General features: G+C 41.7%; 1 protein-coding gene across 1 annotated transcript in view; it reads left to right on the top strand.

Moving 5' to 3' along the window:
- RXYLT1 (ribitol xylosyltransferase 1) overlaps positions 1 to 12,071 on the top strand; it is a 36,254-nt gene extending 24,183 nt beyond the window's left edge. The window contains exons 6-7 of the mRNA XM_061551880.1: positions 2,502 to 2,672; positions 9,627 to 12,071. Coding sequence (XP_061407864.1) covers positions 2,502 to 2,672; positions 9,627 to 10,062 — 607 coding nt within the window. The 3' untranslated portion in view covers positions 10,063 to 12,071. The remainder of the gene's footprint in view (positions 1 to 2,501; positions 2,673 to 9,626) is intronic.
- Positions 12,072 to 13,670: the final 1,599 nt, after the last annotated feature.

Raw genomic sequence — 13,670 nt, 5'->3', positions numbered from 1 at the left:
TCTTTTTGTGTGGACGTTTAAAGCCACCCTGGAAGCTTCTTTAACTGCTCATGGCAGTTATTGCCCAGTCGGATATAAATACTCCAGATACCCACATATAGGGCAAAAATCTGCAGGTGGTTAATTATCATTTCCAACAATATGCTCGTCGTTTTTTGCAATGCGATTCCAGTGGCAGATTATAAGCAGTTTTGGATTCATATTTTAACGCTGCTTTCTCCAGTAACTCTTAAAGCCACAAAATTCCGCGACTGTTGACGCCGTGTGTTTAGTTTGTTTTCCTTCCACCGCACCTCCGATAACACGTTCCTTTGGAGTGGGCAGGTAGGAACTTGGTTGGACAGCGCATTCGTGCGATCCGTGTCACGCGTCACGTGGTGCGGAGCCTGCCCGACGCGCTCTATGAAATATAAATCGAGGGCGTGGCTATGCACAACAGATAGGCAAATAATCCCTGGTGGGCAGTGTGGAACCTGTTGTTCCTACCTGTATTAGCATACATACATGTGCCTCGAGTGGATTTTCTTGATGCATATGCTCTGCAGCTTTGCACTCACCATTTCCTTGCCTTATCTCACTTCCAGGGTGGCTATGTGAACTGGATCTGACATGTTGCATGTCATTTTATTCGGCTGTCGGCAGCAGTGGTGACACTTGCGTAGCACAGTAAGAAGTGCTTGGGTTCGGTTCCCCAGTTTGTACAGCAATGCCTAATTTTAACGTGGTAGATGCATTCCTGACAAGTGCAGCGTTAAACGAAAACACGTTAAGCGAGGGAAGTACATTGCAGGGAATAACAATTTGCACAATAAAATCAACTTGCAGTCATCCCATGGCGCCCACGTGTTAAGCGAGGACTTGCCGTATGTTCTCCCGCTGTTGTGTATATGGGGCTTCCTTCGGGTTGTCGAATTTCTTCCCAGAGCTAAAGAAAAAAAATCGTATTGTCCAAACATACCAATGCTGAAAATTGTTCTGGGATTGCACATTGCAACATCACCCCCTTCCTGTGAACTAGTTTTGTTCTGAAATAGTATAGTTTACATTACATTGCATATTCAAATCCCATACAAAATATACATACATGAGCAACTATTTATTATATTTATTCATTGTAATTTTTAATGAAATTTTGTTGACAAAACAGGGCTATTTTGTAAAAATTTCATTTGAGATCAAATTTAACCCAGTTTCGTGGCCATGCCGGACTGAGCAGAATACAGAACTAAAATAGCCTATATACAGCAATAGGAGCCAATGAGGCCTGCTGGATGCTGCACTCCACTATTGATTACTTAACCACCAATGCGGTTATTTACCCCTGCTGATCACAGTATTTGCCTTTAAACAGACAGGGCGGGTGGGTAGATTTTTACAGTTTCCCATTGATTTTTTGTCTCAAGGTAAACACGCACAGGAGCAGCAAAGCTTCAAATGGAATTCTACACCAGTGCGTAAATCTTTTCTTTGCAGACGGAGATCTGAAATGAACTTAAACGTACAACTTTGCTTTCGGAGTGGCACTTTAGATTCTAATTTTGGAATAACACCGCCCCACGATTTTTCTATCTTTAGTTTGTTTGAAATGCTTTCTGTGCCCATAGGAGAGATGGCAAGAGCCATCTCCAAGGGCCAGGCTTCACTTAACGCCGTTGAAGCGTGTGTCCCCTCCCAGTCAATAATAGCACTGTTGCTGCTTCAGGACTGTAAGGGAGCATTTCGGTATGATTTTTAGTGTATGATGCTCAGCTATGTAGAGTTCATAGGCACTGTGCCTCCTTTTTAATTGCAGAACATCTTTGCTAATGAGAATACATTGTAAAACTCCTCCCGGAAATATCACTGCGCAACGCGCACAGTAATTTGTTGAAACGATTATGGTGGATTCATGCTGAAATTCCATGAGCAAATTCTAATCATATATATTTGAAATACATGAGCATGTTCACCAAATGAGCCAGCACCTAACATGCCTAACTTTGTTAGAATTACATCATACATGTAATAGATATGTAACAAACTATTTATGTCTATTAAAGTATGTCCTTTCACCGATGACACATGCATTGCATGGTGTCTGCAAGATTTTATTTTGATTTCTATTTGATAACTTAAAAAATCCGTACAGCTGTTGATTCAAAATGCACACCATTATTAAAGCTACCAAATGCCCTGCTTTGGCCAGGATAAAGTAGTCTGCAGGATTGTCAAATGAGAGGGCAGTGTCTATGAGCAGTCAGCTTGGGGCCAATGCAACTACGAGCAAGGACATTCATTGTCAGGGTGGGGAAAGGGTTGTAAAAGTAGGTTGGGCTAATCCAGGATGGGCCTGGATCTGCCAGCTCTCACCCCATGTACCTTGGCTGAGCCTACCGAAAATGTTGTGGCTTTAAACGGTTTTAAAACTAGAATTGTGGCTGCATCGTAACAATTCATGACACCACGGAGCAAGCGTAAGTGCGCGCCATTCCTTTAAACTGCTAATCGCTGGTCCCCTGCAGGTACAGAGGCTTCCCCGTCGTGAAGCCGTCCGAGGTATCCCTGGATGAGCCGCGTCGCTACGCCTGCAATTTCCTGGGCACCGTGTACCCGGGCTCTTCCCGCGTGGCCATGCTGCGCGCACTTCACGAGTCGGGCTTCGGGGACTCCTGCCTCGTTGTGGAACGCGAGCAGTGAGTGCCGACGTGGGGACACACGCACGCACGGACACACAATCCCTCGGTGCGTGGACAGCGACATCCTTCCCCCGGTACCTCCGATTAGCACGGTTGGCTGCGTGCGGTGTGAAAGAAGTTCAGCATACATGCTTGCTTCATGCACCCTCATTGTCATTATTGTCCACTCTTTGAATTGTTGGCAGTTTTCCCAATTTTATTCCAATTGTCAGGCGTTTTATAATACAGAGTATTGGTATGGAATTCTTGCATGGTAGAAAGGATATATTGGATAGCACCTTTCCAGTGTGACTACAGATGCAATTAACCTTTGGGTGTGAAGACCACAACCTCAAGTATGCTTCGGAGGAAGGTGTGAGTTTGATCTTGTTTTTACATTGCTAGTGCTAAACATGTTAGATTTTCTATTTATTTTAGGCAGTACGGTTATCCCATCATCCACATGACAGTCCCATAGTAACTTATTTTGGATAGCATCGCATGTGATTTGTTTGACGAGTCATTCAGACAGAAATTCCTTTTGAAAACGAACAGATGAAGAAATTAGATTACTTTGAGCAGTGTATTTCTGATTTAAGGTTGACTTGGTTTCAAAGTTGACATTCCCTTCATGATCGGTAAAAAAAAAGTACATATTTGTCCGTAAAATGTCAACGCAGACCCGCGGCAGATATTATTCCTGTTGCAGAGTACGTTAGCCTTTCAGTCGGTTCGAGGAACATTTTGAAAAATTTCATTCTGGATTTTGTATTTGCTTTTAAATTTTCTTTCATTGCCACTTGGCAAGTGGATGGAATTTACATTTGTTCTCAAAGTTGTTGATTCAAATTTGAAGTGAATGCATTTTATTGCTTTTCTTCCAAGGGACAACTCCAACTCTTTCTTGGATGCTTCCATGGCAATTCTAGCACGAACATGCTACTCTTGTCCAGATAGGTTTGCAAGTACAGGAGCACACCATTTACCATACAAATTATGGAAATGCTTGGTAAATGGTCTCATAATGGTCTTGAAAAAATAATGCTAATTAAAACGTTTAACAGCAGAAAAGCAAATAGTTTTTGCATATCTGAAATAATTTTAGATATTTTTTGGGGATTGTATTTTCATACACTCCATGTTGTGTGTACTTAATTGCACATGCTAGAAGTTGTGAATATTGCTTGCACTTTTAATCATATATATTTAATAAATTGCCACTTTGACTTTATTTGATCAGCAAAATCATGAATAGTATTAAAATATCATACTCTCCAAAACAATGCGACCATGGTTTTCATGTCTTTAATTAAGGATGATAGCAGCATAATAGCAATATCTGCATGTGGTGAACAGTTTTAGGCCCAATTTCTCATTTGTTTATGGGGCACTATCCCACAAAACCTTTTACCGATCTAAACTTCCAATTGCTTCTTCCATCATATCCCGGCAAACCAAAAAATATTCCACACGTGGAAAGTGCATGGCCATCTGGTCCATTTTGCAACAATCCAGAATCGCCCGAGTGGTCAGCTGCCAGGGAGGAGGATTTAGGGGACGCTTGCAAAGATATGATGTGGCATGCTTCATGCTTAATTTTCCAACACCTGTGCTGCCTGTAAAAACAGCGGCTTTGCATTGGCAAATGGAACATTCGTTGTTCAGTTTCACCATCGCTTGGTACCACGCTTTGACAGTCTCGTCTCCTTTGTGGACATGCCTCCATGGTCCTATTGGGGTTGAAAAAGCCTCCTTTGTTTATCTTTTGGGAACTTTTTTTTGCAGCTTTAGACAACAACACCAACTGTCTCTTGCTATTCATTAAGAGCAATGCAATGAAAGTGAATTCTTCCCAATTTGTCAAGTAGGTAAAGGAATGCCTGAAGAACCTGGAATGCCTCATGAACCCCCTCGCAGTCATCGTTAATTCCCATAGATTAATTCACGTTCCTGGCAAGCATTTAAACCACAGTGCTTTGGAAATTAATCAAGAATGAATATTGTGCTTTAAATTCCTGCAAGTACATTTACGATGGCACCAAAAATTATTTGACTGCAGAGGAAAAACAAGCTTTGGTAGAAAATAGCCTTTGCTGAATCTGAATTAAATTTCAAATTATAATACCGGGGATATGTACTATGTACCTGACAGGAAACTTTAGGATGTAGAATAAAGAAAGAGCGAATTTTATTTTATGTATTCCCAAAACGAGATGTGTAATGATTCCCTTCATACCCCCCTCCATAATGTTATGAATTGTCACAATTCAGGGCCTAGCATGCATAATCTATGGCAGCCATCATGTTTCCATGAAGCAATCAAAGTTTATAGGTTAGATACGGCGTAGGAGCCCCAACGACCAAATCGCAGAGAATGTGCCCGATCTCGTCAGATTTCGGAAGATAAGCAGGTTTGAGCCTGACTGGTGCGTTGATGGGTGACCACTGTGCACAAAACAGGTTGTGGCTACGTGGTAAAAACTAGAGGGAAATGCAGCATAATACATTGTTGTACTATAATGTATAAACTTCTCGCCTTCACGAGCCCACACTGGCCAGCATTGTGAAGTTTGATCGACTAACCCCCGTGACCTCTATCGCGTGGGGAGTCCTTCGCCCAGCCAGGTAGATTGGCAGAAAAAAGGCCGAACGTACACGGCATACAAATCTAAAAATAATGTATTTGTACCTGCAGAATTGATAATTGTATTGTGAGCGTGGTAGTCTATTGAAATCGATGAATCGTTACATGCCTAATTAACAGTGGCAGGCAGCATCGTGTGTTGCTCTGTGACATGTCGTGATAGTGTTTGGCAGGACTGAGGAAGCAGACGGTTTTAAAGTGGATGTCTCAACTCGTGGACTTTGATGACTCTTGCAGCTGCATCAGTTGAAAGGACCCACCTGCCACTTATCTGCAATTCACAAAGCCCCCTACATATGCATGACTAGCTTTCAGTTTTTTTTTACGATTGTTGAGCATGCTTGTAGCCAAACAAAAACGATACACAATGTAATGTTATCTTACCATACTGGCCACATGACTGTGGGTTCAGGTTGCCTGCTTCACTAACTTGGAGCACTAAGGTGGTGTGATGTTAAATACTTCAAATGGTATACTTGAGGTCATGGGTTTGAACCCGACCCTGACACCTGTATATTTGGAGTTTGCATGTTCACCCTGTGGTCACGTCCTCTGTAATTTCCTCCAGAATTAGAATCATGCGCTTGGAGTATTTGACCACAAAAAAGTTCCACGTGAAAATCCACTTGGTTGAGCCATCATTTGTGGCTAGGTTGCTTATGAAAAAGAGCCCTATATCTCAGTGGACCTGACCTGGTAAAAGAAAAATAGTTTACAGTAATTTTTTGGTTTAACTGTATTCGGTTGTAAGAGAAGTGTAGTGTGGTTGGCATAGTTCCCCCCCCCCCCCTCCACCTATTTCCCCCCCTCTTCTTTGCCCAGCACCTAGTCCCCAGTGTAGGCGCAGCTTTTTTGTACCAGAAAATAAGCTACGCCTTAACTTGTGGGAGCAATAAGTCTGACGCGTGTTTCTTTATTTCTTACTTGCACAAAAACGAGCGTTTTCTAAAGTTATATCTTCGCCTGTTCACGTACTGCATCACCCTGTCACACGGTAAAAGACTGTATCCACTCGCTCCCTGCTCAGCACTTCTCATAGCTTCCCATTTATACCGCAAAACCAGAAGAGCGTCTAACCAAAGTGGGGTTTCTAAACTGTTTGAATATTCCAAATCAACTATAACCAGTCTGTCAATAAATGTATGACAGATGTACATCAAATGTATACACAGATATAATACATTAACTTTTTGTCTTATGGCTCTTACACCCAGTGCTGTTGCAATGCCTCCCTACTCGATAGTTACGAGCAAATGTCCAGTGTGAGACCACAGGATGATACGGTGGCCCCCTTCCCCATAGGTTAACGTCGCCATCACACGAAGCCGCAGACTGGAATGTAAACTCGGAACGTAGCCAGTTTTTCTTACTGGTGTCCGAGAAATCGTGAACAGTCCAAGGAAGCGTGCTTCTCCAACCAATGTCACATGCCGTTCATATTCGGTTACCAATTTGTGGTTCAGCTGCTGCCAATTTCCTTGGCAGCAATTCTCACATTCATCATTTAAAAGTCTCAGCCATGTGAAAACCATGTTGATTTACCAGCCAAGGTGTAAATTGAAGCTGTTTTCCTTGGGTACCCAGTTCGGGTATTATTTGTAACTATGATTTAAAGTCCCAAACAAGATATTGGTTTATGTTAAACGATAATTGTGTGTTATGAGTTTTTAAAAAATATATTGTGAATTATTTCAATTTAATCGCAATGTGGATCATAACTACTGGCCATCATTAGCATGATAGTCTTGAGTGTGTGCTTCAGTATGAACAAAATATTTAATTTAACATGCCCATCTTGGCAAAAGACTTTAGATCAATGAATGGATGTATGAAAAAGTACATTAGGATATACAGTATAATATGTATCAATCCATTTTTATGTGGACACACACGCAAACAAAAGTGACATTGCCTGTGATTAATGATCATAAACTGGTGGTCACACATTGGCTATTGAACGTTACCGTTATTGATGACAAGGTAGCGGCAGTTAACATCGACTGTCCCGCACGCTCGTGTGTGTGTGCCTTTTGGTGCCCCCGTGCGCGTGAATGCGCATGCCGCGATGTGCTTTTTACGTTCGAGCGCGTCGGTCTCTCAGCCTGTGGGCACCCAACCAGTGTGAGTGTCTGCTGTCGTGCGAGTGAGCCGCGATGCTTCTAACGAGGTTGTGGAGGTCTTTGGGGTAGCCTTCAAGCAGGTCATTTAAAGGTTCCATATTGTGCTTTTTTCAGTAGCCTCGTGGCTCGTTTGAAATCGAGTTTGCATTTGTTTTTCTGGGTTGCAAGGGCCTTCGGGGACTTAAAATAACACATGCACTGCGAAGGGAAGAGTTCTATTTCAAGACAACATTGGTAATGAATTCCACATTTTCTGACAACACTCTGTTATATGAATTGTCTTGATGAAAAAAAAACAGCTTCCATGTGGCTACACATTTGTAAATATGCCGTGATTAAATATGTGGGTCATTATTAATAATTTTAGATTTCTACAAGCTGCAATTGTCTTCGTTTACAAGCGGCAATGGCCATATTTCGATTAAGATACTTCCTGTATAATGCACAATGATGAGTGGCTGGCTCTGTAAAGTCACTGAGGTGGCTCATGGCCACAATTTGGATAAATGTGAGGCATCACAATGTGGGTGACTGAGAATATGCATGTTTTCCAAATTATAACTGGAGAAAAGTAGTAAATATATCATTTATTTGCAAATGGAATGTTTTCCCAAATCCTTTCATTACTTTCTGGCATCTCCTGTCCAACTTGCAACCCAATACCTCTGACACCAGGCAAGAAAGCCCTGGTGGTCGTCCATCCAATAACAACCAGGCTTAAAATCTGCCTTGCTTCTAAGATCTGCTGAATTCTGTGAATTTGGAGATATTTGGTTGAAGGCAAATGATGATCCTGTTGCTCCTCGTTGACGTTGAGGATCACCAGCAATGGGAAACACACATGACCGTGCGATTTATCACATCATAGGCAGACTGGTGACACCGGTTAGTATACTGTAGAATAAACCCGGTGATCCGAGTGCAATTCCTGGCCTGCAGCTAACTCCAGGGCTGAGTGATATTCCGGCTGGTCTGGAACCCCCCCCCCCCCACCCCCTCTTCACCAGCCTGCACTGACAAATATGGTGAGGTATATTCTTGGTTCTTTCGGTAAAGTCACGTAGAAGGGAAATAATAAAATAATAATTTCCTTTCTGTGGATTTCACACCTGGTGATGATTGCTCGTGTTGCAGTCGAAACGTCGTGAGAATTTTTATTGTTTTATATTTGTATTATTTTATTATTTCCCTTCTACGTGACTTTACCGAAAGAACCAAGAATATGAATCCTTGCAGTCACGAAAGCTTTAAATAAAAATTGGTGAAGTATAGACAAACCCCATAATCGACACCGTAGCCTGAGAACTCGAGCCATTAAATTATTAACATTGCTTAGAATAGTAAAGGTCTAAGGTCCTGCAATGGCTTTATAATAACACCGCCGCTGGCACAAAGGATTCCACTAGAGCAGGGGTTGGGTACCTTTTTGACTGGGAGAGCCATAAAAGCCAAATATTTCTAAATATATTTCATTGAGAGCCATATAGTATTTTTAACGTATAATAAATTAAATATGTCTTACTTTTAATGCGACTTCTGGTGCTGCGTGGTTTTGCTGACGGCCTTGTAGTCTGGTTCATACGTGGTGAGGTTGAGCTTCGTGCAGGCGTGACCCGTGAAATTTATCTTCAAAACTAATTTCTGTTTACTTTAAAATGACACAGTATTATTAAGCAATATCACAAGTATTTTTTTAAATCAGTTCCAAACTGATTTATTTTTTTTTATTTTTTTTAATCATTTTTTCAACTCAATTGTCTGGGAGCCATATGCCGACACTGGAAGAGCCATATATGGCTCGCGAGCCATAGGTTCCCGACCGCTGCACTAGAGGGACCTCTATAGAGTTTCTTGAGGATATTTAGCCTACTCATCTACACTGGTCAGACGACTTGGAGGAGGTGGGAGTAACCACAACAAAAATTGACTCCACAGAACTCAACCTGCCGACCTATGAATTGCAAATCCAGTGTGTTAACCATGACACTACGGCGGCGTTCCAGGGTTTAGCTAATGGAACAAACCAACGAATATCGTGCATGTGTCTACGCGTGAGAAAGTAAGACTAGATGAAACACATGTTAAAATGTTGAAACATCAAATTGCAAGGTATCAAGTCTGCATTAACCACACATGCTTGTGCTAAAACACACAAAAAACATTAGTTGACGAATGCACGCAATCGTGCGCGCGTGCCTATTCCCGCAGGTGGCAGCCGATGGAGACGTCCGAGAGCCGCGGGCGCTACATGGATGCGCTGCGGCAGAGCGACCTTACACTTTGCCCCGTCGGCGTCAACACGGAGTGCTACCGCATCTACGAGGCGAGCGCGCTGGGCTCCGTGCCCGTTGTTGAGGACGTCCTCACCCCGGGCCATTGCGGAAACTCCACGGCGAACGGCGGGCGGTGGACGCGGCACGCGGCACCTCTCCGCCTGCTCAAGGCTGCCGGAGCGCCGTTCGTCTTTGTACGGAACTGGAGCGAGCTGCCGGGCGTGCTGAGGCGAGAGGCCGCCATGAGCGCACGGGACAAAGCGGAGAGGCGAGTGCGGCTCGTACGTTGGTACGAGAGCTTCCGGGCGGAGATGCGGGACTCCTTCGTCGGCGCAGTCCGCAAGTCCTACTTTGGTGACAGGATGTCGTGACATTTGGTTCTGCACTTTGTGGGGGTGCAGGGTGGGTTACGTGCGGTTTTAAAGCGCTTAAGAGAAAGCAAATAGTTATTGAAAAATTGAATATAAATTTTTTACATTTTTAAAATGGAAGTGTAACAATACATAGCAGAGAATATTTTTGGAATCAAGTTTTTTTGTGAAGTAGAAATAGAATTTGTGTGTTTGGAATTATATACAACCTCTAATTGATCTGCCAAAACCAAATTGTTGAAGTACAATGTGTGTGTAGGTGCGGTTGTCTAAAGCTCATGCTTTGCATGGTCAACCTTGTATCCCCAAAGTGGAGTTGCCACACACGCGCGCACCTCGTGGCTTAGCTATCAACTGTGTAGGTGGTGCAACTGCACCGTAGCTCATGTGCCATCAGGGGCCTAACAAGCACCATGCTACAAAGAGCCGGAGGGGAGGGAATTGAACAAAGACCTGATAGCATTCCTCGCACCGGGGCCCATGCCAACCACGCCACACAGCCGTATTGAAGTTGCGATCATCTGTCTTCAGACTAGATTCGTTGACAGTGGAGAAAGTAGAATGAAATTGCATGTGATGTTGAAGTTATATAACACATTAGAATGCTTGCTTTATATGGATTCAATTCAACAAATGAGCGCTTTCGGGACACCCCGCTCTGAATGAAGTTCATTATTTAAATGGTTTGTTAAATCATGTGCTTTCTTATATCAGCAAATGCCGATTTTATAATCAATTGGGTTTAATGGAATGGACTATGCAACAAAAGTACCATAAGCATATCAATAGAAAGACTAAACAATTATTTTGAGTTTGATTCATGGTACAGTACTCAAGATTGTTTGAGGAGTGTCGTGCCCAGCTAGTTAGTTTCACAAACAGGCGTGATCCACAACCCCTTGCCCCTTTATAGTTAGTAACTTAGTTGGTGGGGAACATTTTAAATCATATATTTATGAAAAATGTTAAAAGCTTCAGATTTTACTTGATTAACTTGGTTTATATAGCTACGTGCGTGGACTATTGGACTTAAGAGTGAAGACACCAACTGTTAAACACGAACCACTGTGTGATTGTTAATTGTCTACTACTGAACATGGTTCCTGTCTACTTGAAGATATTTGTGAAGCTGTTTTCTTCATGGAATGCCTGATGAACCTTTTGTGAAGACCGGTGCGATGTTGGTTTGTGAGATGTGAATTCTGAAAGTGAAAGGTTGGATCTGTTGCCATCAAGTGTTTTAAATTCGATAGCAATTAAAAGTTACCATTTTCCTCGTTACAATGGATAGCAGTTTTCAAATATCTGTGATAAAGGGCAGCTATTATTGAACTAATCTTAACGTATTGTCATGTCTCCAGTACAAATTCAAATACATTTTTATTAAATTAAGTCGGAAATGTTTCGTGTAATTGTTTGCCTACTGAAAGTAGATGTATCAAATAGAAACATTGTAAATGGTACTTTTTCATGAGTAGAAACATTTACGAGAATGTTGGGAAATGTTTAGCCAAATTATGATAATATATATTATAATTGCAATAGAAATTGCAAGAATAATTCATTCATGTTGCGTGTTGAACCTGTAAGTTCGTGCTACTTAAAAATTCTGGAGGAGTGAACAGCAGTTTTTTTATACTGCAATTGCTTAATTGAGAACTTGTTGAAATGATTGCTACATTAAAATTGCTTTGACATAGCAAACTGCTGCCAAGCCTCAAATTAAATGGGTAGTTGTAAGACTGATTCAATTTGGATTTCATTAAGACAATCAATAGTTGGCAATTGAGCTGTATAATACGGTATATTTTGGAGTTTATGAAATATAAGCTTTATAAGATTACGTTACAGTGGATAATGCATACATCTGTCTGTTTTTTGTTTTTACCAAAGTGCACGTGGCTGTAACAACGTTAATGGAATATTTGTGTCATGAGGGCTTGTCAGCCCATTTCTTACTACTGATGCTGCAAGTATTGTTTTACCGATACGTATAAAGATATCATGTGTTCTGATATACGGTGTATTGAGTCGTGTTCTGTGAATCGAGTGTACTTTGCACGTCCTCTGCTTGTCCTTGCACTACATCCCAAGAGGATCTTTCAAATATCTTGAGACTTGTACTACATAGACTATTATCATCACACGCTCAATACGTTCCACATTTCACTGTATGAATGTAAACATTCATATGAATGTTCAGCATTCGCACAGATTAGACCGTCAAGTGATGTGGTGCGCTGATAATTATAATTCCCCAAGTTTACATGTCACATCGCTGGTTTGAAAGCGTTTTCTCTAAGTACAACTTGAATGATTTGTATTGTAGAAGCCTATACAGATGGCTATTTCTCTTTTATTAGATGTACTTTTGTAAACAACTTTCCTAGGCCGAGTGATTGAAATTCCATTGCTGTTGTCATTTCCATTAGAATATATAAAAACAGCATGAGGAATTTGTATTATTACTTTCGTCAGCAAGTTACGTCGCCACTTTAACGATCAATTACTTCATCATGGGATCTCCTTTGCCAGTACCAAGGTGTCAGTTTTGTTGCCAGAAAAAAGATCAATTACTTTGTAAGAGCTACTTTTTATTTCAACGATGCCTTCAATTTCGTCTGCGATGAGAGTTGAAGCTGCTCTCAAAAGCGGACGTGAAATTCGAGTCGACTACAAAGGGAGAGGGCGGGAGATGGTTGTTCCTTTGTGCTTCACATCTCACAAGCCTGTAATTGATAAACATTTAGAAAATATAAGCAGGCCTGTGAAAATCTGCATTTTTTTATTAAGATTGACACCACCTGAAAAGCCAATGTATTAGCCCATGGAATTGTTTATGCTGTGAGCCAATGACATGACATTAACATGTCAGCATGAGTAATTTGTGTTCTAAGAGTTGTGATTTATAGCTTATGTAATGTAGTTGTAGAAAAAGGGCCGAGTTTATTGTTTCTGCTATGTGAATCATCTGCACCATACTGAAATCTGTATAATAATTCTAGTTTTTTTGTGCACACGAAGGCGGCGACATGCACATCCGTTACACATTTTGTCGGTGGCCTGGAGCATGATGATTGTCGCACCTACATTTCCGAATGGAATTTTTTTCTGCATATTTCTGCAAGATGGTTTTCATCCCAAGGCTGAGCCGCCTTTGCATTTAAATCCAACGCGTCTCCCCAAATTCCTGTGAAGGCAAATCCCCCTGTTTTCCCCACCTGTCATTTCTACAGCAGCCCCCATTTAGCGCTCGCGTTCAGTCTGCCTTTGAAAAGCAATGTACAGTAGAATATATAATACAACTGGAAGGATGAAAAAAACTGAAGGACTTTGATCTCTCTGCGGGGATGTCAATCTGCCCCATTCGATACCCTGGCACAGGCTTTTATTTCCAATTTGAAATGTAGAAATTCCCTTTTTATCAGAAAAAGCCTCCCATGGGATACCCAAAACACCCCATAATCTCAATGGCTTTGTCACATAGCTATCAAGTCCTTACGAATGTGACGGATAATTCTAGTTCCTTTTTTCGTTCGCGTCCCATTTCATTGATATAGGGAGTTGAATGTGACCTAATTTCAGATGGGGGGGGGGGGGGGGGAAAA

Source organism: Lethenteron reissneri, chromosome 15 (genome assembly GCF_015708825.2).
Source record: "Lethenteron reissneri isolate LAM-NWPU_2019-01 chromosome 15, ASM1570882v1, whole genome shotgun sequence".
Lineage (NCBI taxonomy): Eukaryota > Metazoa > Chordata > Hyperoartia > Petromyzontiformes > Petromyzontidae > Lethenteron > Lethenteron reissneri.
Note: the sequence above shows the minus strand (reverse complement) of the source record. Positions and strands in the feature narration are given on the sequence as shown.